Here is a 25,865-nt window from a genome sequence, read left to right on the forward strand (position 1 = left end):
CTAGATCTGAAAATCGTCGATGGTCATTATTCTGATTTCCATTAAAAAATTCTTTAATATCCTTCTGAAGCAATCGGAATGATATTTTAAAATCATTTATGGGGTTTTGTGAGTCACGTACGGGTCCTCCGATCCTCACTCGGAAATATTTTTAACTTTTATTAATTTTCCTGCCCTGTTTCAGCTATACCAAATCGTATATGCACCACCCTGTTATGAAATTTGTAAATACTTGTGAGAACGAAAAAATTACAACTATTTACTAAGGCAAAGTCACGTGTGGCATTTTACAGCGAGATTATTTACCAAGTAAAGCTGCTTTGCAGTTCATTGCATTTACGTGCCGCAATGCCGCCCCGTCGGTACTTAACCCACGTTGGGATTTGGTGTCGATTGCTGCTCTTTTTACCGTGCTGCCGTTGATAGCATCGAAATTTGTTTAAGTATGTACTCGCACAAGCTGGCTAGTTGCCGTCGTGCTGGTTCATTAACACGAATCGAATTCAGCGCATGTCTTCGGCACCGGGTCTTGTGTTAATTAATACTTAGTACAACGCTGTCTCGTCCCGACTCACATTACACATAGTTTACTACACAGGTATCTAATAAGTGGCAATGGATCGCGTCTGAACGTCTTTAACTCATACCCGATATGTCACACTACCCGCTTACCCACTCTCTTTGAGTGAATGATACTTGACATGCTGCTGCACTACTTCGCATAGCTCGATTCACGTTTGGCTTGTCTTGGGTCTTGGCTGCTACTCATTAGAAATGCGCACAAATGTTCGTATCCTTCAGTACGGTTACTTCCGCTTCTTTAGCGACGTTTTGCTTAATTAGATGTTCGTGAAGTAGTTTTATTGTAAAACAACACCTTTTATACCTTCTATTCCTTTACATCTTGGATTGCGCGGTGCCTGGGTGGATTGGGGTTGCGGAGCTAACATTCTCTTGATTGAGCGAATCTAATGCCAATTTGCATAAAATAATCCGGTAGTAAATTGCAGCGCCACTAGTTCTTATCTTTGGTGAGACTGTACAGTTCTTCTTCTTCATTACTATATTCTTTTACTTTTACATATTATTCGAAAGAGGTTGGAAAGTTTTACTTTAGTTTACAAACTAATGAACTATACTATTTTAAATAAATTGTGATCTAATCGGCTTCCTACTCCACTCAAACTTCGTTGTTATTTGAGCACAGGAAATGTTATACCTACTTAGACCCTGTTTGTGGAAGCTATATTTATCGTTGCTTGTGTCTATATGAGTTTATAGAGTTTATGTAACCTTTCATGGACCGATCACGAAGAAGTTCGAGTAGCAATTACCCGTCTGAAGAACAAAAAAGCGGTAGTGGTCGATGCATTGCCGGCCGAGCCATTTAAATCCCCTTCAAAAGAAAATCGACATACATCACTTCTTCCTCGATCTGCGTCTATGCCGCTAGGCCTGAATGTGGTATCCTGCAAAACTAATGCAGCTGTGGAAATTGACGTTGAGCAATACCAAAAGCTCGTTTAGGATCGAAAAGGTCCTCTCCGAGCCCTTCGATTCCAAACGAGGTTTTAGACAAGCCGACTTTCTTTCTTGCGACTTCTTCAATCCGCTGTTGGGAAAAATAATTCGCTATAAGATAGACCTGTTGGCGTACGCCGGCATCAACAACCGCACCATTAGGGCAAGACGTAATATCTCCTGTCTTTAAACAAACAGTCGTCGCATTCGCGACTTAGCTCCCGCGTCACTGTTCATAGTCCTACCTTCGAAGTCGTAGATAATTCCGTCTATGACGATGACAACATCTGATGAATCAGCGTTACGAGTTTTCGAGAGAAAGGTTCTGCGAGAGATTAATGGTTCTTTGCGCATTGGAACGATGTCGACGGAACGGTGAGCTGAACGAGAAAGAAAGAACGGTTGTGTTTGAATGGCGGTGAACAGGTGCGAACGACGGCCAAGTCAGGATTAGATTAGTGAGGGATAGAAGAGAAAGTGTTCTCTGACGGGAGAGAACCAGGCCACACACATCGCAACCTCCGAGAGCTTGGTTGAGAAGTTGGTATTATATTGCGGTCTTTGAAACAAGTGAACACAATTCCTGTCTTTTTGGTGTTTATGTATTTAAGTTAGGGTTAGAGAGAATACTATGCTGAGAAATTTGATTTTATGAAACCTTAAACTCGAGTTTGTAGTGATTTTTTTTTAAATTAAGCGTTCTCAGACTTCATCAACTTTAGAGGAAACATTTCGAGTAATTTTTTTTTGTTTCTGCCTTTAAGTTGATACCTAAGATCATGAAAATTGAGTTAGGTCCATAAGATAATATTTCACAGCGAGCTTAGGTCTTGTGCCCTAACAGAGGCATACATAAATATATATTAAGAACCCCAAAAATAGCATGACAACTAATATACGTCAACGTTAAAAGACTCATCCTGCCACAATTTATTTTTTGGTGTAGTTTCTAGTTCATGTTTTCAAAAACCTGAAGCTTTTACTTCTTCCCTTTACTCTGCGTAAGTAAACCTCGCAACATCAGTGTGCATTGTTTTTATTTGATTACTTAACTGCTAGGTCATTAAAATCTTCTATTAACTCTAGTTTACTGTACACTCCACACTTTCCTCATAATGCCGTTAGACTAGCCTATATGTTAGCTATACTTAATTCTTTATTATTTTACCATTTGCCCAGCCGCTTTATTTACCATATAAGTAAGCGTGTAGGTGTCAGCACTTTGCTTCCGATTTGCCCTGCGCCCAACTTTTATTTATTCTGATTGCTTTCTTTCTTTGCTTTTGTTTTTAATTACAGACATTCCGTGAATTGTTGTTGAGCTTGTTGGCGCTGCAGAAAGTTAAGGACGATCGCGCGTTGGCCCTCTTCGATATGCTATTGAATAATGTCTGCTATGTGCTGGAGTATCGAGAGACAATATTGCATCTGTTAATGAACTACAATGAAGCGCATAGCACCAAGTAAGTAGATTCCGGATGGAAATTAAAGATAAACACATACGACTAAACTAATACTAGCACTTGATGTAAATAAAGGGATACTCGTTTATACATGTGCATACTGACATTGTGCGTCTGAAGCATAGGAGACATAGGACTTGAAGCCCTATAGAAAATATATTTACTTGGTCTTCATGTCATGCCATTTAATTATCAATCAATATTATCGTTCATATATGTGAGTTTGCTGCCTGAAACTTTAATATTTGAACAGGGAATATTAAGTTGGCCTCGAAATGTCGGAGATCTTTTTGATTCTGTTTTAGTCAAAAATATTTCTTACTAGCTACTTATTGCTAATAATCCTCGTATACGATTGCTAATTAGTTTTTTTAACCAGCTCTCATTGTAGATTCCTGCTTTAAGTTTAATGTGAATGCTGTGAAAAAAATTACACTCTGGCAGCATTTCTGTCTTCAGAATGATGATATCTGGAAATTAAATTTGTCTTAGAACCAGTAGAACGTATTATCTTGCCGCATGAAACCAGAGAGTACAGCTGTAATCGAACAAAGCTTGTCAAAACCTTCATTACTGAAGTTGGCGCCTAGTTGTAGGCAACAATTTAGCTTTCATTTGCGTCTACAGATTGTTTTGAGGCCATTATCGATGACTGCCTACAGTAGAAGCATTAAGACCTTTTATTGACAGCCCTCAATCACACTTCCTCGTATACTATCTCTAAAATCACCTTGAAATGCCGGTTTTGCCCTTCAGTCTAACAACTAGCATTACAGTGCACTCTGATACCACAAACTTTGCAGCTTTACTGTATACATATAAACAGACTTAGGTGTTTACCAATACTTGTGTACATACATATATATATATGGATATTTACAGCAAAATGCTTCAGTTTACGTTTAAATCCTTCTGTTGTTGCTAAAATTTGCGGAAGCTTCGAAAACAATGCACTGCGCCACACATTCATGTAACTATGTAGTGTCACTGCATGTATGTGTGTGTGTAAGTATTATATGTGTTAGTTACTCGGCTATGCAACGCTATTTTCCTGCTGTTTAAATAGGATTGCTGACATTGTTGGGTATGAATGTGCGAGATGCCTTAAATGTTTATACACACACACATACACACATATAGTAGAAGCGAAGCGCTGCGTTGGACGCCGTGGAGATGGAATGTCAGCTGTGTTTTAGTTAGTTGGTTAGTAAGTGGGTATGATACTATGCCATTGACAACAACAATTACAATAACAATAAAAATTAAAACAACAGTAATAGCCAAAACAACAACAACAATTACTACTACAACAAAAACACCAACAATAAAATTAGTATAAGAACATTATAATAAAATACTAAATGACAAGGAAAGCAAAAATTACGGCTGACGAAATTACAACAAAAAAAATTTATAATACAACAAGAACGTCGATGTTATACAATAACATCAACAACAATATTTGCGACAAGTACTATTACAACAATATATTACAGCAATCTACAACAACAACAAAAAAAATTGCAATAACAACAAAAAATAATACAACAACAACCAAAAATATAACAACAACAACAACGAAAATAATCCAACAACAACAAAAAATATAACAGCAACAACCAAAAATATAATAAGAACAACAAAAATATAACAACAACAACAACAACAACAAAAACGTTATAACAACAACAACAATATAACGACGACAAGCAAAATATAACAACGACTATATTACAACAACAACAACATTTTACAATAACGCCGTGGTTATGACAGCAATTTGCATTAAAACAACATAGACAACAATGACTGATATTACAAAAACAACAATAATAAGAACAGCAAGTGATCCCCGCTTCAAATTAAATCGCTTACTTCGCGAAGCTTTAGTGGCAACTCTGCTATCCTTTACTCTTTACACATCCCCACACACATGCTCGCTCTCACGTTCGCAATCTTGCCGCTGTGTTTGCAAAACTTTCGCTGCAGTTACGCTGATAAAATTGTGGTTGTTATTTTGGTTACTCAACTTGTGTCTTTGTGTGTCTCTGCTGTCTTAGTTTGCTTTAGAATTTCCATGCACTTTGCTCTCGTCGTATCGACGAAAAGTTTAATTGATTTTGCAAACATGTTGTTGTCGCGTGCTCGAGCATAAAATTATTATCTGCTTAGAGTATTACCAGCTTCACTATATAAATGTGTGTGTCTAGTAATGTCACTCACACACACACACTCATAAATAGTTGTAAGCCCGGCTATAAACTATATTGCTACATACTTGTCGAAAACTTTGCTTGAATTTTAATTGCACTCCAGTTGGTTATTTGGCAGATTGTTTACTCTAAATGTATAAATGAATGTGAATGAATGAATGGATGAGTGGCTCACTGGGCATAAATGGCTGCCCGCCGGCTCAGTTACACTCACACTGCCGTTTACTGTTAGTATGTGTGTGCATGCCAAGCAACCTTGATCTCGGTACCAATTGTTCTGTCTGGCCGCACTGAGTCCCAGCTGCAACTTTTCGGGGATATTCCATTTACTCTAGCAGGCATGGTGAACTCACTTACTCTTGGTTGCCAGGCTGTTGTCGTTATTGTTGTTTAAGCTGCTGATACTTTTGCCTACAATATAACATAATTCAATTGTTTATAGCATATAAATGCTATTATTGTTTTTGCTGTTGTTGTGGTAACCATTTATTACTAACTCTTGCTGCATTCCTACAGTCGGTCCTAATCGGCTCTTGTCAGGCAAACGGAGCCTGTAAATACAAGTATATGTATGTATGTATGCTTGTATGGAATGTCTGGTAAATTTACTCGAACCTAAGCGTTGGCATTTTGCTGAATTATTTTGTCTCCGAAACCCATAAATATTGCTAGCCACACAAACCTATGAAGGCATTAGAGAAAACCTTATTTTACAGGCGTAAAAGTAAATATATAATATATATAAGAGTATATATGTATGTTATATTCATATGTATGTAAATGTGGGTCCACTGCGTCACTCTTGTAATTGCTTTTGCTGTCTAATCATATTATCATTCTAATCCATTATGTCTTGCTTTAATAACTTTCACTAACTTGCTTACTATGAATGCAAATTACAGTCTCAACGATAGTCGCAGTTACATTCTAGCATGATTGTGACTGAGTTTTTGTCCAAACATTAAGTGAAAGTTAGCGCTCAGCCTTCGTATTCACTAGATTTAGCTCCCTGTTGCTTTTTCTTGTTTTCGTAACTGAAAAATCCGCTTCAGGGAACGTAGCATGAAGCCATTAAAAGTATTTCGCTGAAGGCGCTGAGGCCATACTAGACGGGGCTTATGACAAGTGTATGGAAGGTGTCATGTTGTGCTTAGGTGATTTAGCCATATCCGTCCGTCTGTCTGTATATATAAGAACTAGTTCCTCAGTTTTTGAGATATGGATCCGTAATTTTGCATACGTTCTTTTTTCTACAAGAAGCTGCTCATTTGTCGGAACCGCTGATATCGGAACACCATAGCATATATGTATGTACATAGCTGTCTTACAAGCTGAACGTTCGGAATCAAGTGCTTGTATGAGAAACTTTTGTATTTGGCGAGATATCTTCACGAAATTTGGCATGGATTATTATCCAAGACAGTTATGCAATCTCAGAAGAAATTGTTCAGATCGGACCGCATTCGAATTCAAGTTATTTAAGGAACCTTTTGTAGATATGAAGTCTACTATAGTTAACATTTTCCTTGTTTGCTGTTATTTTTGTTATCTAGAGGCTTGAAAATGCACAAAAAATTAAAAATATTAAAAACACTATTCTAAATTTAGGTCAAAACTGCCGTTAGTAACTCATCATTTAATATCTCCACATTTTTATAGGTGAAAACTTTGTTTATGACGAATTATAGTTACATAACGTACGCAATTTGCATTGAACATAGCGAAATCCTATCATCATGTAATGTTTGTCACATATAACTCGTTGGTACAAATCTCTGTCATGCTTTTACATATTACATATATTTTGCTTGCAATCCTCTGTATGAGAGCGCGCTAGCGCCATGAATTACACCTAATACTTTTTGGTGACAATGCTTTGTGAGTCGGCTAGCGTAGCTCGTGTGCTCGAAATCATGCTAACTGCATTAAATAACGGTTCAAAGAGAATATTTGTGTAAGCCGAGCTTAGAGTAGATGTATGTAAGAGTCTGTTGCGTCAAAGTGCTGATTTTCAGTGTGTTGTATGCTACGTTCGATACTACTTTATTAAAGTGGGAGAGGAGGAGCTTAATTTTAATATTTACATATACAATAGGGTGGTTCTACATTAGAAAACATGCTTATTTCAACTGCTTAACCCTTTCTTGCCGTTCTATAGTCGAAAATATTAGATGTTACCCTTTCTTTCAGCTACTATAGTCGAACATGTTAGATGTTAGTATTGCTTAGAGACGGTCAAGATTACCCTAATATAATTCTAATCATACTGTAATTGTAGAGTATAAGACTTGATCTATTTTAGTGATACTTTGTAAACGGAAGACTGAATAAAACCTAAATTTATTTTTAAGGCTCACACTTTTTAAAAAAAATCATACCATTTGGTTTAGAAACCACTCAAATTTTTCTCAGTTATTAATATCATTAATTTATTTTTTAGAAACCACCTAAACTTATTGAGAAAACACGTTGATTCAAGGACCACATAAACATAAAAGCAATATTAAGATCATTATTTTTTATTTTAAAGAAGATTTTTTTTTGAAGTTCACACTAACATGAAAAATTTTAAAAAATCGTGAACATTATTTTAGAGACCACCCTCATTTGTCTGATCTATTAATATCATATACTTTTCTTCTAAGAAACATCTTAACATTTTGAGAAAACATAAACTTTGTTTCAAGGATCATCCTGACATAAATGAGATATTAGGATCATATATTTTTCATTTTAAGGACCACCTTAACATATTAAAAAATCATTCACTTTTTTTTTAAGGGCAACGCTTACAAAATAGACGTCCAAAGTTATAATTTTTTAGCGATCATCTTAACATATTGAGGAATAACACACTCTTTCTGGGACCACCCTAACATAAGCGAAATATTAAGATCATATATTTTTTATTTTAAGGACCACCCTACCATATTCACTTAAATTTAAGGATGTAAGTCATAATTTTTAGGGCCACCCTAACAATTGCAAAATCATTTCTTTTTTTCAAGGACTACCCTAACAAAAGTGAGATATAAACACACATATAATTTTAAAGCAGTTCAAGACTACATATTTTTTTAAAGAACCACCCTAATATCAATTTTTATGTACATAATTTTTTAGGACCACCCTAACAATTGCAAAATCATATATTTTTTCAAGGACTACCCTAACATAAGTCAGATATGAACACACATATAATTTTTAAGCAGCTTAAGACTTTAATTTTTTTAAAGAACCACCCTAATATCAATTTATATATATAAGTGTGCGTAAATACATTCCTCTGTTTAGGTTAAAAAGTGCGTTGAAGTTTATACCCTGGGCATTGCAATAAAATATCTACATTTGATATATACATACATACATACATATGTTATACATAGATATATATACATATGTATGTACCTAGGTATAAATACGTATTATATATTAATATTATATTAAAATTAATTTTTGTTTAATTTTAATTTTCAATTTCTAAAATTTATTTAAGCATTTTCCTTACCTTTCGCTTCGTCATAATCACTGTCTTTCATTGTGATAAAGATAAACCTGAAAGCGAACAGTTTTGATTTTCCCTTTTGTTTTCGCGAACAAAGCAATTAATTAATGAAATCTCTGCTTTTGTAAATTTACACTCAAAATGTAAATGAAAAAAAATGAAAACAAAGTATTGCGTTTTACAATAATTGTGCGAAAGCATAAATTCGCACTGATAAAACACTACGCGGAATTGTAAATGTCAACAGTCAATACAATCGCAACAAAAAGTGCATGCAACAAGGACACTTGTGTGTACCGTTATTCATCAGCAAAGCCATTACACTAATGGTGAAGTTAAAAATTAAATTTTACAATTTTTTTTTGCTTGAAAGTTACATAAACCGTTAGCTAATTAGAGTGAAAGCACGAACACCTGATTTTTGTTTGTTTTTAGTTTGCTAAATTTTAATTAGGTTACTTCACCACTTTTAATACAGTTACATTTCCAGTTTATTACAAAATTGATTTACACAAATGTTGTAAATGTATTGTTATATCAGTAAATTTTGACACAGTGCTTGATATTTTACTATTTCATCAAAAAGTTACTGTCTCATCGAAATAAAATTTATTTAAAAATAAAACTTTTATTAATTTCACGACTTGAATTATGCAAAAATCGTTGCTATTTTGTAATGTTTCCTTTACTTATCGCATATACTAATGCAGAGATGACTATGATTATGAAAAGCATCCTTATTCCCTTGGAATTCTGTCTAAAAAGAGTATTTTCATAAAAAAAAATAAATGTTGCCTACATTTAGGGTGATTCTCTTATTTTAGCAAAGTTTCACACCTTATATGAGCATCTTATAAAATAATGTCATTTTTCAAGGCATTCGAAAAATACATATAGGTACGTCTTTCGAACAATCATACCAGTAATTTATGAGCTATATATAAATGCATTTATTCAATCTGGTTAAAGCAGAACTAATGGCGCGGTTGTTGAGCCCAATTATATCGATGTCATCGGCGTACGCCAGTAGTTGTATACTCTTGTGGACGATTGTACCTTCTCTATTCACAACTGCAGTTTGAAATTTTTTCACCAGCAGTAGATTAGAGAAGTCGCACGATAGGAAGTCGCCTTCTCTGAAATTTCGTTTGGTATCGCACAACTCGGAGAGGTCCTTCCCGATCCTGACAGAGCTTTTGGTGTTGCTCAACGCCAGCTTACACAGCCGTATAAGTTATACGGTGAAACCAAATTCAGATATCGCGGCATACAGGCAGCTCCTTTTCATGCTTGGAAATCGACTAAGAGGTGGTGTGTGTCGATTCTCTTTTCACGGGTATTTTCCAAGATTTGGCGCATGGTGAATATCTGGTCGGTTGTTGATTTGTCAGGTCTAAACTGATTAGGTCCAATCAGTTTGTTGACGGTGGGCTTTAATTTGTCACACAATACGCTCGACAGAACCTTATATGCGATGTTAAGGAGGCTAATCGCACGGTAGTTGGCGCAGATTGTAAGGTCTCATTTTTTATGGATTGGGCATAGCACACTTAAATTCCAATTGTTGGTCATGCTTTCGTCCGACCATATTTTACAAAGAAGCTGACGCATGCTCCTTATCAATTCTTCGCCGCCGTGTTTGAATAGCTGGGCGGGCACTCCATCGGCCTTCGCCGCTTTATTGTTTTTCAGACGGGTAATTGCTATTTCAACTTCTTCATAGTCGGGCAATGGAACGTCTGCTCCATCGTCATTGATTAGGGTATCGGGTTCGCCTTCTCCTGGTGTTGTGCGTTCACTGCCATTCAGCAGGCTGGAGAAGTGTTCCCTCCATAATTTAAGTATGCTCTGGGCATCGGTGGCTAGATCACCTTAGGGGGTTCTACAAGAGTATGCTCCGGTCTTGAAACCTTCAATTGGTCGCCGCATCCTTTCGTGGAATTTGGGAGCATTATCCCCGTCGGCCAAGCTATTCGTAGTCACGCACTTCGGCCTTGAAACCTTCTGCTAGACGCCGCTTATCAAGCTCTTCATACTCACACATTTCGGCCTCTTTCTTTTTCTGTCTACAAATGTGTCTCGCTTCCCTCTTCAACTCTCGGTATCTAACTTTCTTTTGTTTGTTTATGTGTGTTTTTTGCTGCACCGAGGCGGGTGTGTATCTTCGCTGCAACAAGATAGTGGTACGAGTCGATGTTAGGACCTCGGAGCGTACAACTCGCCTAAAACTCTGTAGATGTGTCTTTTCACAACATGATCGATGTGGTTGTTGGCTTCCCACAGCCGGGCAGTCTTAAAGGTATAACCTATCGAAATATAAAAAAAAAAAACGATTTCTGTTAAATTTAACTAAAATTAGTCTATATTTGTGTATAAGCAAAGGTTAGCTCCCATTGCCCCTGCATCACCCTATCCACTGCTGATGAAGAGTGTCAATTAATATGAATATCTTTCGCACAGTTATACCGCTGCTCACGAACAACCAAGTGGCAATTATTAACGCACCAGATACGAGTGTTAACCCAGTGCCATTATGAAGGCATATTTACAGGCGCTTATCAGCGGCGTGTGCTGTCAAAGCCAGAGTAAACGCAATGCGCGTAACTCGTTGACAAATGCCTCGTCACGGTACACACATACATACAAATATTTTATTTTGCTCTTAATTTTCATGTTGCATGCAAGGGGCACGCAAAGCGACACACTATCGCGCAGCGTTTCGAATTGCTCTGCATGTGCATCAGCTAAATTTATTCGCATCAAAGAGCAAACTATTCGCTTGTGCGCGAGTTCCCGCAGTTGTATTTGTATGTGTGTTTGTGTGCGTGGCGGCATGGATGCATTTGCATGTGCATAACTCACTTTTAGTGTGATTTGCATGCACGTGCATGTATGTGTGTGCGCTTGTGCGGGAACTCTAGTTCATTTGTTGGTGCTATCTGTCAACTTTCGCTCGCTGTGCGCTTCTTGTGCCGCCGTTTTTCACATGTTGCACTAAGCTGATTTCCTGTGAAATGCGCAGCTGTTTGCACACACACACACAGGTACGCGCTTGCGCTGGTGTTGGTGGAATGCATTCACACGGAAATTGGCACACGCTCAGCTCGTTTGACAAATGAAAGTAAAAATGCGCGCAAAGTAATTTCGAAAATGTGACTGCGTTTTCGCCTTGCTCGCGCCTTTGAATATGTATGTAAACTGGAAAGTTAATTAAAAAGCAGAAAGGAACGCAAAAAAAAAATTAATGCGTTAAACCTAGTGATCCAGTTTTCTTTAGTGCCTGATTTGCGTTGAATGTGATGACACGTATGATTTTTTCCACGTTTTCGAATCTAGAAATGGGTTCTTTAACTTATTTTCTTTTTCAACTCATACGAAGCGTCAACCGGGTTCTACAAGACCACGCAGCCGATTGGAAGTTGCACCACACAATTTCTTGTGAATAGCTGTCTAATCAAGGCCAGCATCCCAACGCTTCCGCAGCCGCCCTACAGCCAAGACATGCCTTCCAGGACTGTTTTTGTTTCCTTGCTTGAAAAGGCCGCTGAAAGGGGATCCAAGCAGCATGCATCTCGGCTCTCAAGAGTATTCCGGAGTGCTTCAGTGCGTGGAAATTGCGCTGGCAGCGCTGCATCGACGCAGAAGGAGCCTATTTTGAAAGTTTTCAAAGAATTGTAACGATTGGTTCAATAAATTTGTTTGAAATCGACTCAGTCCTATTGCTTTCCGGACAAACACTGGTATCTGGTACAACTCGTCGCTCCATCGACTGCGGTATTCGCCGTTGCCAATGCGCAAAGGACCATAAATCTTCCGCAGAACCTTCCTCGCGAAAACTCGTAATTAGCATCGTCCATGTCTCTGCCCCATCAAGCAGGATGGGGATAATGTGTGACTTGTACAATTTGATCTTCGTCGAGAGAGGACTTTACTTCTCAATTACCGAATCAGTGCGATGTTAACAGTGACGTAGGAAAAAAGTCGCGAGTGCGACGTCTTCTTTTTGCTGCACAGAGTCGGGTGCATATCTTCGCTGCAACAATATATTGGTCTGAGTCAATGTTAGGACCTCGGGGCGTGTCTTCCGCCTATAACAACATGACTGATCTGGTTGGCGGCTTTTCGAACCGGAGACAAAAAGGCAGCTTGATTAATTTTCTTATGCTGGAATCTAGTACCACAGATAACCACATTTCAGGCGCCGGCTGATCAGCGATCGTGTCGTTGGTAGCTCTCATAGGTGCGCTCCAAACGCTTATAGAATTCATCTTTGCTCATATCTATCTTTTCTTCCGTCGAGGCGTGAACGCAAATCAGCGGAACTTTGTTTTGGTGAGAATTGTGGCTAGATGTTCATCCACCGGGATCAATGCCAACACTCGGCGACGAAGTATCTCTCACATCACGAATCCCACACCGCATGTGCGCTCCCTAATTTGGCCAATACAGTAATTGCCACAAGGACCACTCATTTTAGGCATTGTCCCGTCCATCGCATTTCTTGGACGTCGATGATGTCAGCCTTTACTCTTACGAGGACATCAACCAGCTGGGCAGCGGAGTTACGAGAAATTGTTCGAAGTTTTTGCAACACATAATAATATGGAGGGAAATACTCTCCATTGCGTCGATCTAATTAAATAGTAGCCGAAGAGGGCACAGCCTGATCTATTAGAGCAACAAAGAATCAAGTTCTCTGTTGTGAACTCGAGTCATTTAGCTTGATTCAGTGCAAAATCATAACGCTTGCTAAAGTCGTTGGCAAATTTTAGTCAATTGAAAGATTTTTCGGATGTTAGTCATAACTTGCGCCAACAACCAAATTTCTGACCCGCAGATGCCCCAGTATGATATTGATTCAAGCTTATACATACACACCTGCTTTATTGCTGGCGACTAGTTCAGCGCAAGCTTTTCCCTCATCAATTTAAATCGAATAGTAGCGACCCAATTATGTTCACAGCCATCATCCATTTTAAATCGTAGTTGCATGACAACGAAAGTTTCGTGAAAGTTTTGCTCTAAATTTCGCTGCGACATGTGACATGTCGCCATTGACGAAAAAAGCTTCAGTTAAAAAACAAAACGTGATAACTAAAAATACTGCAGAATTGACGCCGCTATTCGTCTTTATCAAACATTTTCCAGTCATTGCAGTTATCCGGTAGGAAAAAGCGCGGCTTCCGATGTGGTATTTATTCATTTATTTTTTTTTTTTTAGGTACAATCTTCTACAAGAATGTACAACCGCTGGCTTACTGATGTCATCGATATCATTGATCATTACAATCGCGTCGTTAGTTGTATATAATTTCGTCTATCTTTGGAACTTGGTCTAACAACAACAAGAACGTCAGTCTCAAAATTCAATGCAGAATAACTCTTGCCAACCGTTGTTACTTCGGACTAAGTTGGGAATTGAGACGAGCAAAAACCAAAGTCTATAAGTCACTCATTATTCCCGTCTTGCTTTAAGGTGCAGAGAAATGGACGATGACAACGTCTGATGAGTCGACGTTACAAAATTTCGAGAGAAAGATTCTGCGGAAGATTTATGGTCATTTGCGTATTGGCAACGACGACTACCGCAGTCGATGGAACGATGAGCTGTACGAGATATACCACGACATTGATATAATTCAGCTAATGAAGAGACAGCGGCTTCACTGACTAGGGCAAGTCGTCCGAATGGAAAAAAAACACTGTAGCTTGGAGAGTTTCGGCGCAATAACCTTGAAAAGCAGAGGAAGACCTCCACTCCGTTGGAAAGACCAGGTGAAATAGGACCTGGCTACATTTGGCATCTTCAATTGGCGCCAAATATTGAGATTTCGATCAAACTTTGTCGGAATCGACGATATCGGACAACTATAGTAAATATTTTCCATTCTAACTGACCGATCAAACTCATGTATAAATCTTTGGACTCAAATTGTTGAACTATTTGGAAGACATATTTTATTTTCACACTTATTTACGTAGAACTTGTTTCGAAACGAACTTATAAATTTTGAACGAAATTGAACCAGTCCCAAACTAGTCATATTCTCACCAGTTCAAATTTTTCCTACAGGGTGCACTTACATACTTGTACACTAGCATTCAATAATCGCCCGTGGCTTGTGCGCTCGTTCCATGTCGTTCAAAATAAAGACTGCTGACCTCAATTAGCAATTAACATTTTGACAAAAGTTCGCCCGAGCAAAATGAGGATATCCGTGCCGTCCTCCTATGCTATGTCGGGCTATACCATATTGGGCTATGGTGGTCACATCTGCCATTTCCTGCTCTCCTTCCTATTCAAATTTGCTTTAATGACTTTTTTCATCATTTGGATATATTCTGCCTGCGCGGCAACAACAATAGTCGTAATAGCCAATATGACTTTCTACAACAAACTTCATTTTTATGGAGGATTTTTGCCCAAGCAAACCATTCACTGTAAGCATTTTGCACATTTTCGCTTGTCATTGTCTGCTGCTTCATGATTTTCTCACATTTTCACTGTACGCATACACAGATATATTATATATACATAAGTATATCTACATACATACACACATACCTTCAAAGAAACACACTTACATAGCTATCTATCCATTCCGATGGCTTGCATTTCTGTGGGTGCTGGTATTCCGCATTCCTCAGCTCCATTTTCGCTCTTGCTTTAATATTTTAAATTTTTTTGCTCTTTTTGTTTCACCGTTAATTCGTTGCAATGATTGATTGCTTTAAAATATTTCCAGAGCAAAAAATGCATAAAACTCTCGCTCGCTCTTGGTTTATTTGTTGTAGTTGTAGTTGAGGCGAATGTGAGTGTGCGTCGGTTTTCCACTGCGTGAGTCCACTAAGTCCACGAGCGCTTAATTCGATTGACTTCAATTTCCATTTCGTTTTCATGACAATTTGATACGAAAATGTTGCATTGATTGAATATGAAATCAATTTAAAATTAATGTTTCTCCCGATTCGTCGGAGAGGTCACCAACGTAACGGTTGACTTGTGATTTATCAAAAGTATGGCAAATTTAGAAGTGGTTGAAATCTATGAAATGTGTAAAGGATGTAAATTTAATAACGCGGAGGCTTAGCTTTTTTATTATGTGGTCTTATGGGGTTTTGTTTGGACAGAATGCTAGGAAGGCCATATTAATCATTAAAGAGGCCCCTTAGACAAACTATATGAACTTACCCAATAAGTGGACAGTGTTGTCTAAGTCCCAGCCAGGCTCTGAGTATATAATTTTAGGTTCCAGTTTTTTTGCGTAAAATTTTCGAAAAATCTTTCAATGATATGTCAAAACGAACGCTATTATTATGATTTTTTTATTTAATTGTCTCGATTTTAAGAATCTTTAAACGCCTTTTACCCTTGAAGCTAACATAATCCCTAAGATTATATATCATATTCGTAAACGTCTTTAGAACCTTGAAGTTTGCGCCACTACCGACGTTTATATTCCTATATGACTATGTAATTCGAAATAACTTGGCTTTATCACTTTTTGGTAAAGTTTATGAATACGGCAATGGGCAATTTTATGTACTCAATGGCCTCTTCAGGCAGGCTCCTGTAAAAGATACTGCTATTGTCAGAAACCAAAAACTGGAAGCTTTGAACTATCTTTGGTGATTTTTTTATAATTTTAATTTGACAAAATTTGAATTTGTAATATAATGAAGTTTGGAATTCATATACGATATTCATGTCCGAAATAGGGAGGTGCGTTTTCAAAGTTGTCAAACTTGGTTGATTGAAAATATACACAAATTCTTCCGTCGCATTGACGTACATGTACTTTGAAGTCTACTTTTGCTGAAGACACTTTCTAAAGGCTCACTGAGAGCAAACTAAGTATCAAAGATAACTACATGGTTTTCAGATTAATATGCGATTCTACCAGATATAATCTAGTATCAAATTTTTATACCCTGAACAGTATATATTAAGTTTGCCACGAAGTTTGTAACACCCAGAAGGAAGCGTCGGAGACCCCATAAAGTATGTATACGAGGGCTGCTATATATATTTCTGGCCTAATAATGAAAATAATATTTATCAACGAAAATTGTTTTATGGGTTTTTAAAATATTCTCCATCAAGATTTATACACTTTTGCATGCGCTCAAACCAATTTTCGAAGCACTTTTTCCACTCCGATTAAAACACCTCCAACACATGGTTTTTGAATGCTTCAACAGCATCTTCTGGCGACGAAAATCGTTGACGACGGATTATTTTCTTGATGTGTGCGAATAAAAAGAAGCCAGTGGGTGTCAAGTCAGGGCTGTACGGCGGATGACCCATCAATTCGACGTTTTGGCCGGTCAAAAAAACGCTGGTTTGAGCCGATGTGTGAGAGCTCGCATTGTCATGGTGCACAATGATTCGTTTTCTCTTATTCGTTTTTCGAATTTCTTCGAAGACTTCAGGCAAACAAATGGTGGTGTACCACTCAGAATTGACCGTCCTACGTTGCTCAAACAGAACAGTCGCCACGTGACCAGTTTTGCCGAAGAAACAGGCGACTATTTGCTTCAAAGTGCTTCTTCCACGAACAACTTTTGTTTGGACTTGGCTCGACTTGGAAGACCCACACGGTCGATTACTGTTTTGTTTCGGGCTCATACGCATAGATCCATGATTCGTCACCTGTGACGATCTTATAAACGTCTTTTGAAGCACCGCGATCGTATTTTTTCAGCATTTCTTTACACCAATCCACACGAGCCTTTTTTTGAGCGATTGTCAAATTGTGCGGGATCCAACGAGAACAAACCTTTTTTACGGCCAGGTGTTCATGCAATATCGAATGTATGCTGGTGGGAAAAATGCATAGGCATGCCTCTATCTGAAGGTATGTTACATGACGGTCTTGCATTATCAGTTCACGTACGGCATCGATGTTTTCTGGCACAACGGCTGTTTTTGGACGACCTTCACGGAATTCGTCTTTGAGCGAGCGTCGGCCACGATTGAATTCGTTGTACCAGTTTTTCACAGTGCTATAGGATGGTGCTTCATAGCCATACAAAGATTTTAGTTCATCGATGCACTCTTGTCGTGATAATCCACGTCGAAAGTTGTGAAAAATGATCGCACGAAAATGTCCACGAGTTAATTCCATTTTTTGGCCGAGATGAATTTTTTAATTCCCTGTAAATAAAATGACAAAACGTTCTGAGTGATGTTATGCTAAAAAATGTCAAACTTTCCAATTGTAATGTCAGATTGCACCTGGCAACATTTAGTGTTGCCTAGGCCAGAGATAGCAGCCTACTTATAAATGATCAGTATATTGAGCTGAGTCGATTTAGCCATGCCCGTCTGTCCGTCTGTCTGTATATATACGAACTAGTCCCTCAGTTTTTAAGATATCATTTTGAAATTTTGCAAACGTCATTTTCTCTTCAAGAAGCTGCTCATTTGTCGGAACTGCCGATATCGGACCACTATAACATATAGCTGTCATACAAACTGAACGATCGGAATTAAGTTCTTGTATGAAAAATTTGCACATTTGACAAGATATATTCACGAAATTTGGTATAGATTATTTCTAAGACAACAGAGTAATTTCCGAAGAAATTGTTCAGAACGGATTACTATAGCATATAGCTTCCAAACTGAACACATAGTTACTAACAGAAATGCACCTGTGAATATAGCTTCGGTGTAACCGAAGTTAACGAAATTTGGTAGAAAGTAGGAGTGTTTAACAGGTGTGTTTTGGTTACCTCACACAACAAGTTTGGTTGAAATTTGCAAAGTAGTTAATGAGATATAGGAAAATGGTAAGTGATGCCATGCTTATCGTACAATTTTTACACCTGTCATTCTGGTTGTGAAATCTAATGCTTGTGGCTCATTTATTTGGTAAATTATCTAACTTTTAGTAGTTTTCAACATGACCGTTATATACCGAGTGGGCGTGATTATAAACTGATTTTACTCATGTTCATTGTTTATAGAGATATGCTAAAAGGACTTCTTCTCAGCAAAGTTTGGCTCAGTTAGTTTTATTGGTTTGAAAGATATATACAACTTAGGAGGCGAGGCCTTAATAGTTTTTAGCCCACTGATTTCTCTTGCTACTACGATCATCCGCATCAAATTACAGTTATGTGCTTTAAATTAGTGTTTACTTATGGCATTTTAACAATAAATCTGAATTAGGAATACATATTATCAAAATACAACACCAAAATTCACACTCTCCTGTGCATGCCGCCCCTCACCACCCATCGCCCACCGCGCGATTGCATGACCAGCGCCTTTCATGACACTTCGTTAGAATTCAACGTCAATTATAATAACACCGTTACATGGATTGGCTGGCTTTTCCTGCCAATTCATTGCGAAAAAATTGCTAATAGGATAGTGACTAGAATGCAGTGAACTGATTCACCGAAAAGTATCCTGACACCGAAAGTTCAACCATCAACACCGACGCAACGCGACCATGACTTGCAGTACGTGCAACAGCACGCCGGCGTTTAGCGTTAATTTAAGGAAACGTAAAGTTAAATTGCTTTCTTAGTCCGCGTCGAAGAAAAATTTGCATGTTTCAAAGCCTTGAGTTCGGTAGTAATGATTAATGAGTGCTCAATTAATGCGGAGCAATCAAAATGCCAATTGGCAACTTTCTCTTTGCGATGACTAATCACTTCGCATTAATTTGCTGATGAATTTTACTAATTAGCGATTATCAAAATGCCCTAAATTGCCTGCAAACCAATGCATAATGGTAAATTAAATTAAATTCCAGCATTTTCAAGTGCAGCAAATAATCCAGCTTTAACTTTGGCGCGCTTCACACATACACATACCAGCACATGCGTGCCACATTTGACACCGTTATCGCGGTGCTGCACAATATTTACCCAATTCAAGCATCTGTTTCAAATTGCTCAAACGCTCAAAACGCTAATTACGTTTGTATTTTGATAGCTAAACAATGGCGGCGATTGTTGTAATTAAAGCGAATTTGCAAATGGCGGCAATTGTGTTGCACTTTGTGCCCCTTTCAAATATTGCCCGCGTTTGCCATTGTGCGCTCATGCACTTATGTACAAGTGTGGCAATATCTACATTCATATACTTATATATATATATATGTATATATATTGATATTTATTTATTTATGTTTGTAATTGCACTACGCGTTATGTCAATTGTAATGAGTGGACAAACACTTGTCCACATCTGTCTATAAAACAGATAAAGGCCTGCGTGTGTATGTGTGTGTATGAATATGACAGGTGTCATATACACATTTGTGTCAAGAATGACATGTTAAAACATATGTCGGTTCAATTAATGTAAATGGAATTTCATTAATATCATATAAGTTGCTGTATACCACCCTTTGGATCTCTTAGATGGTTTGGCTCAATAATTTATGAGTGGACTTATGAAGTTTTTAAGACGTTTGAATGATGATAAATTAATAGCTGGTGGCTTTGTCCTAACTTGAAATTGCAGAAATATGCCTAAAGAGTTATATCCTCTCGCGAGCTTCAACTTTTTGTGAAGTTTTTTTCTAAGAGACATTTTATTTAATAAATTGATAAAAAAATTGTCCCACTAAATCAAAAATTTCATATTTTTTTTATCGAAAAATAGATTTTTTTGATCGGAAAATCAAAATTTTTATCGAATTTTTTATCGAAAAATCGATATTTTTTATTAAAAAATCTAAATTTTTATCGAAAAATGTGTTTCCGCGATCATTACCTGTCAAATATATCTAATTTTTTCGAAAAATCGAAATTTGTATCGAAAAATCTACATATTTGTATCGAAAAATCGAAATTTTTTTAATCGAAAAACCGATTTTTATCGAAAGTTTTTTGATCGAAAATCGAAATTTTTTTAATAAAAAAATTGAAATTTGTATCGAAAAATTTATTTCCGCATTCATTACCTGATATATAAATGTATCTAATCTTTTTTTTCGAAAAATCGAAATTTTTATCGAAAAATCGAATTTTATTTATTGAAAAATCGAATCTTTTATCAAAAAATGTATTCCCGCGATCACTACCTGACAAATATATCTATGAAGGTCGTTTGAAAATTTTAAGCCCATCGGGCTAGCCGTTTTGGAGAAGTTTTGCTCACCGACTCTGAAAGCAACGTTTTTTTGAAAAACACGTTTAAAGATTTGGGAACTATCGGTCAATTGCAAAGACCCCGGCCTAACATAGTAAAACAATTTTTTTTTTTGCAAAATTCGTTTTTTTTTTTTATTCAACATACTGGTAGTTCCCTTCAAAGCTGATGCAATAATTATAGCGACCCTCGAATTTTTGATACCAATTTGTATTAAGAATTTTCTTTGCTTAAATATATAGGCCCCAGTTTCGGTGATCACCTCTTTATTCGACAGATATTTCTTAACAGCGAGCATTCTTGCGAAACCTGAGAACAGATAATAGTCGCTGGGGTTAGTATTGTTAATACAGTGGACGGTAGGAACTCGAAGCCCGAATTCATGGATATTTGCCATCGTTTTCATTGACTTGTGACAGTGCATTATCTTGATGAAACAACACTTTTTTTTCTTAATGCGGCCATTTTACGGTTTTTCCTTTTTTCAAAGTAGTTAATAAAAATTACGTCATGCGTATCCCAAAATATAGACGCCATAGCCATGCAAGCCGACTGTTTCGTTTTTCACGCTTTGGAGCGGCTCATAGTGGCTCATAGCAGTCCAGTCGGATGGCTGTCGATTGGACTTCGCAATGAAATGTTCAAGCTATTGTCCCTATGCCTTATAGTTGATTTCCTGGGGAAGTGTTCGGAAACTCAAGCATCAAGCGAAGTCTTTGCTCAACAGTATTTTTCCTTTCAATAAGCAATATCTCAATAGCAAAAGTTGCTTCACTCAAAATAATATAATTCACAAACCAACGACCCTACAGTTGTCAAATTTATACACGGGTCTTTTGGCGTTAGACTCATGTCTCCGAAATTATTTGTCCGATCAACGCAAGTGGATATAATATCTTTATTGATCCCTCATTTATTTAAAACTCATAAACAGTGGTCTTAACCTTCTTGAAGTAGCAGTTAAAGGTCATTCTTATTGTAGGTCTCTACCTAGTTGAGTACGAAAATATGTGATCAGTGGACAAGGACACAATTATACCAACAATTTCCAATACATTTTTTCGGATCGTTTGTCTTCACTTAACTATGTTCGTTGTAAAGTAATTTTTGCCTCCGAATTCTACTCCGAATAATGATAAGGAGACACCTGATTTACCTTGATTTTAGAAGCAGTTCAAAATTCGATTTGCTTTTTTTCTGTAGTCGTACTTTGAAATAGAAATAAGCAGCTCTTTGGTCAAATTTATCGAAGAAAGTGGTTCCGCAATAACAGACGTTTATAAACTCTACCGGATCTCAAAAAGTCTTTCATTGTGGATATTAATAAGATGCTTTCTGAAGTGCCTGGAGACACGCTGATGATCCCAGTTAAGGAACATGTTGCATACTTTGCAAGTGAAAACTTCTTGCCCTGTTTCCTATAGATTGTTTTCGCAGAATCTTGCCAAACTAAGATTTAATCGTCGTGGCTTATAAATGCAACTACATTACCTAGCTGTAGGCAAATAGAGCTACAAAATGGCCGTGAGAAGCTTTGCGACGGTCATGGAGAGCCTTCTCGTACACCGATCAATAACCCGACGTCATGTCGATCTTATTTCTATCATGAAAACCCTTCTCATAACATCTATAATCCGTTTGGAGGCTGCTACCCGCCATTTTTGCAAAAAATTCAAAGCGCATAGTATGAATATGAGAGGCCATCAATAAATTCCCATCTCCTCAATGTCAAGTCTGCCATGTTTTCTGACAGTGCAAGCTTACTAGTTCCTGTTATGATTAGAGCTGTAACAATCTAAGAACCGAGTCTGCAATAGCCTGTCCCTCGTTCCTTCAAACTAAGCCTGACTTTGTCATTAAATGAAGGAAAAATCTTATCCATGCAACTTATTCTTCATCACTGTTCAGTTATACTTTAGTAAAAATCTTGAAAATCGTCAGAATGTGTGTAAGACTTATTGTTTTTAATACTCTCTCTTCCAACTTTCAAATAATCTTTCTCTAGATAAAGCTTTATGCTTCTGTTAACCTGTTCGTCATATAACCGATATGTTCGTGATACTTATCAAGTGGTAGTTTCTTTTTTGAGCTCTAAATACATTTAGAAATAGCGCGTCAAAAGTGTAAGTGTACTTGAGAATCGTGAAGCAAGTGTTAGAGAGATGATAAGAGAGCTCGACATCCCGCGCAAGTCCGTTCGAAAGGTGTTGGTGTATATTTTGTGTATGAAATGCGTTTTTCCTCGACTCGTCCCGATGAAGCTGAATTTTTTTTCAAAAAGAGTGTGATTGTCACCGAATCTTAAGCCAAAATTAATACCATCGATCAACCACCGTATCACCAGATTCAGCACGGTGAGATCTTTCTTGTTCCCCAAACTGAAACTGCCGCTCCGTGGAACCCGTTTTCAGTGGGTCGAAGCGGTAAAATAAAATTCGCGGAACGAGCTGATGGCTATCTCAAAAAGAGCTTATAATAGGTACGTTGAGGACTGGAATAATCACTGGTTTAAGTGTACGTATATTATAGCGGTTCCTCTTTTGTCCTGGATCTAATTACTTGCACTGCGTAAAAATTCTTCAAATGCTAAATAATTGTGAGAGACTCGTTATCATCCGACATACACTATGTCATTATTTTATTTTAATCTACATTTTTTTTGCTATTGGTTTTGTCTAACTAGACGATTTCTATTGTTCCATCTGTCCTACTTTGTCCGCAGTGGCTTTGTGGTTGTGACAACTACTAACAACATATTTACCTGTACAACAATAACAATTTCAACAATTTATTTGCGCATTTACAAAAATATTTGTTCACCGACAGACACATATTCAACCGTTTGCATTTGTGTGTGCATCTGTGTGTGTGGATTTAATGTGCTCAGCATATGTGGCATGTTTTCCATTTTATTCCCCCGCTGTCGAGCGACCCTAATTGATTCAAATATTTTGTGGTCATTTACATGGACGCACACATGCACACATACAAACCTAATATGTGAACTGAACAAATTGCTGGTGACCTGTGCTTTCGACTAACTGCCCGTGCATTGAAGCGTATTGCAAGTGATCTCGTGACATACATATGTATTTTTATATATATATAATCATATATAGTATATTATATAACACACTGTGTAAATAAAGAGATTTTCTAAAAGTTAAAGGGAACTAAGGTTAACATTGGTCCTAGTAAAGACCGTCACCCAAGCCTGAAACTAGAGTTTCTTAGATGAGGAAAATTTCTCCAAAACGCCTGCACAAATTAGCTTTAAATTTTTGAATCACCTTTTTAGATATATTTGTCAGGTAATGGTCGAGAGTATTAGATTTTTGACAAAAATTTAGAATTTTTAAATCTCTTTGTACTGAAAATTTTTAAAACTTTGGTCCAAGAGCAAAATTTCGACTAACCCTACGATCAATACCTGTACTCATTCATAGTAATAATTAGTTCTTTGGGTTTTTGATTTTTAAGGGGTTACATGGATTTTGCCGGCTAAAAAACAGCATTTTTTGAACAATTTTTTTCTTAAATATAAATGAAATATTTTATTAGAATTTTTTATTGTTGTAAACATACACTATTGAAAGAAATTCTGAAATTTTAGGAAAAAATATTTTCAACTCGGCCATTACAACGCCATTACCGGTCACCCTTCGGAAAAAAATATGTCGAGTTGGCAGGACGACTGTTTACAGGGTTATCTGAAGCGAAGTGTTGGCAGACATTTTTCCAAAAAAAAAAAAATGAAAATTCAGTGAAATTTTCGCGACATTTTTATTTTTTCAAATAGTTGTAATCGAAAAAAATCCTCTGTCCAACTCTTTAAGAATTGTATCTCAAAGACCTGTGTAAGATCGGTTGGGTAGTTCACAAGAAATCTTGCCAACCGATTTCAAAAGTACAATTTCGAGAAAAACGCGTTTAAAGAGGCCGGATTTAGCCTAGCACAAGTTCTCAAGACTGTATCTCCGAAACTTTTACTCGGATCAACTTGAAAATTTAGAAAAATATTGTAAAGGTGTTGTAGAATTTAATAAACCGTAAACCCATGTAACCCTTTAAGCAAAAAAAAAAAACTTCCTTACCACCAAAAACATTTTTTTGATGTTCTCCTCGCCAACTTGATCTAAAGCTTGCCAAAATGAATCACTGATGCCTAAAGTACATTAAAAAATCCTTCTGCAGAGGAAATTAAAAAAAAAAACACGTGTTTCCTGACTCGTAAATAGATATAAGGCCATGACCATGTTTCAACATTTCAGACAACATAATTGAAGAAAATATTGATAGAACTAAATAAAAAATTAGATCTGGATTCAACCCTATTAAATTTTAGGTTCTTTTTTAAGTCAACTCTAAAAAATGTCTGAGTAAAGCTCAACGTCCAAATGATTTTAATTTTGCTCTAAGGGGTTATAAACAATGTAATCAGAGTAGATCTATACTGAAATTTTTCCTTCTAAGATATACTCTTGCCATGACAGATAATATCTGTATAAAAAAATACACAAAGTTGTATTAATTGCATCATTTATAATGCCGGAGGAAGAGCCGATTTTGATAAACTTTAATAACGCAAAAAGGTAGGCAACAAGCAAATAATTTGTCAAATCGAGTTATGCCAGCCATAGTTCAGTTAATATATATATTTGCATATTTTAAGAGGTTAGACCAGTCCAGAGTCCTCATTAAATGCCTACACTTGGCAATACATTCCGAGAATATGGAAAGGTGAATCGAATTTCTCATTTTATTCTTATTTTTGGAAAAAATCACATATAGTCATGGCGAATATGGAGGCTGGGACATCGTTATAGTAACGTTTTTGACCAAGAATTCAAGAACAAATTGCCATAAATCATTAAGTGAAGCTAGTGACAACTTGCATCAATTATTCACACCGCTTTACGGAGGAAACGTTAAGAAAGTTCAAGAAATTGTGTCAAAGAATCTTTGTTCTAGCATTTTTAGAGGCTCATCGCATCTCTTAAGAATCGTTTCAACACTTTTTTCGATCATGTTTTAGTTCTGAAGCTAGT

At 37.0% G+C, this 25,865-nt stretch overlaps 1 protein-coding gene across 1 annotated transcript in view; it reads left to right on the forward strand.

Moving 5' to 3' along the window:
- The window catches only part of LOC105231878 (protein timeless homolog), a 455,353-nt gene that overhangs the window by 41,075 nt on the left and 388,413 nt on the right, over positions 1-25,865 (forward strand). Inside the window, exon 7 of the mRNA XM_049448228.1 lies at positions 2,821-2,984. Coding sequence (XP_049304185.1) covers positions 2,821-2,984 — 164 coding nt within the window. The remainder of the gene's footprint in view (positions 1-2,820; positions 2,985-25,865) is intronic.

The sequence above is a fragment of the Bactrocera dorsalis genome, chromosome 2 (genome assembly GCF_023373825.1).
Source record: "Bactrocera dorsalis isolate Fly_Bdor chromosome 2, ASM2337382v1, whole genome shotgun sequence".
Taxonomy (NCBI): Eukaryota; Metazoa; Arthropoda; class Insecta; order Diptera; family Tephritidae; genus Bactrocera; species Bactrocera dorsalis.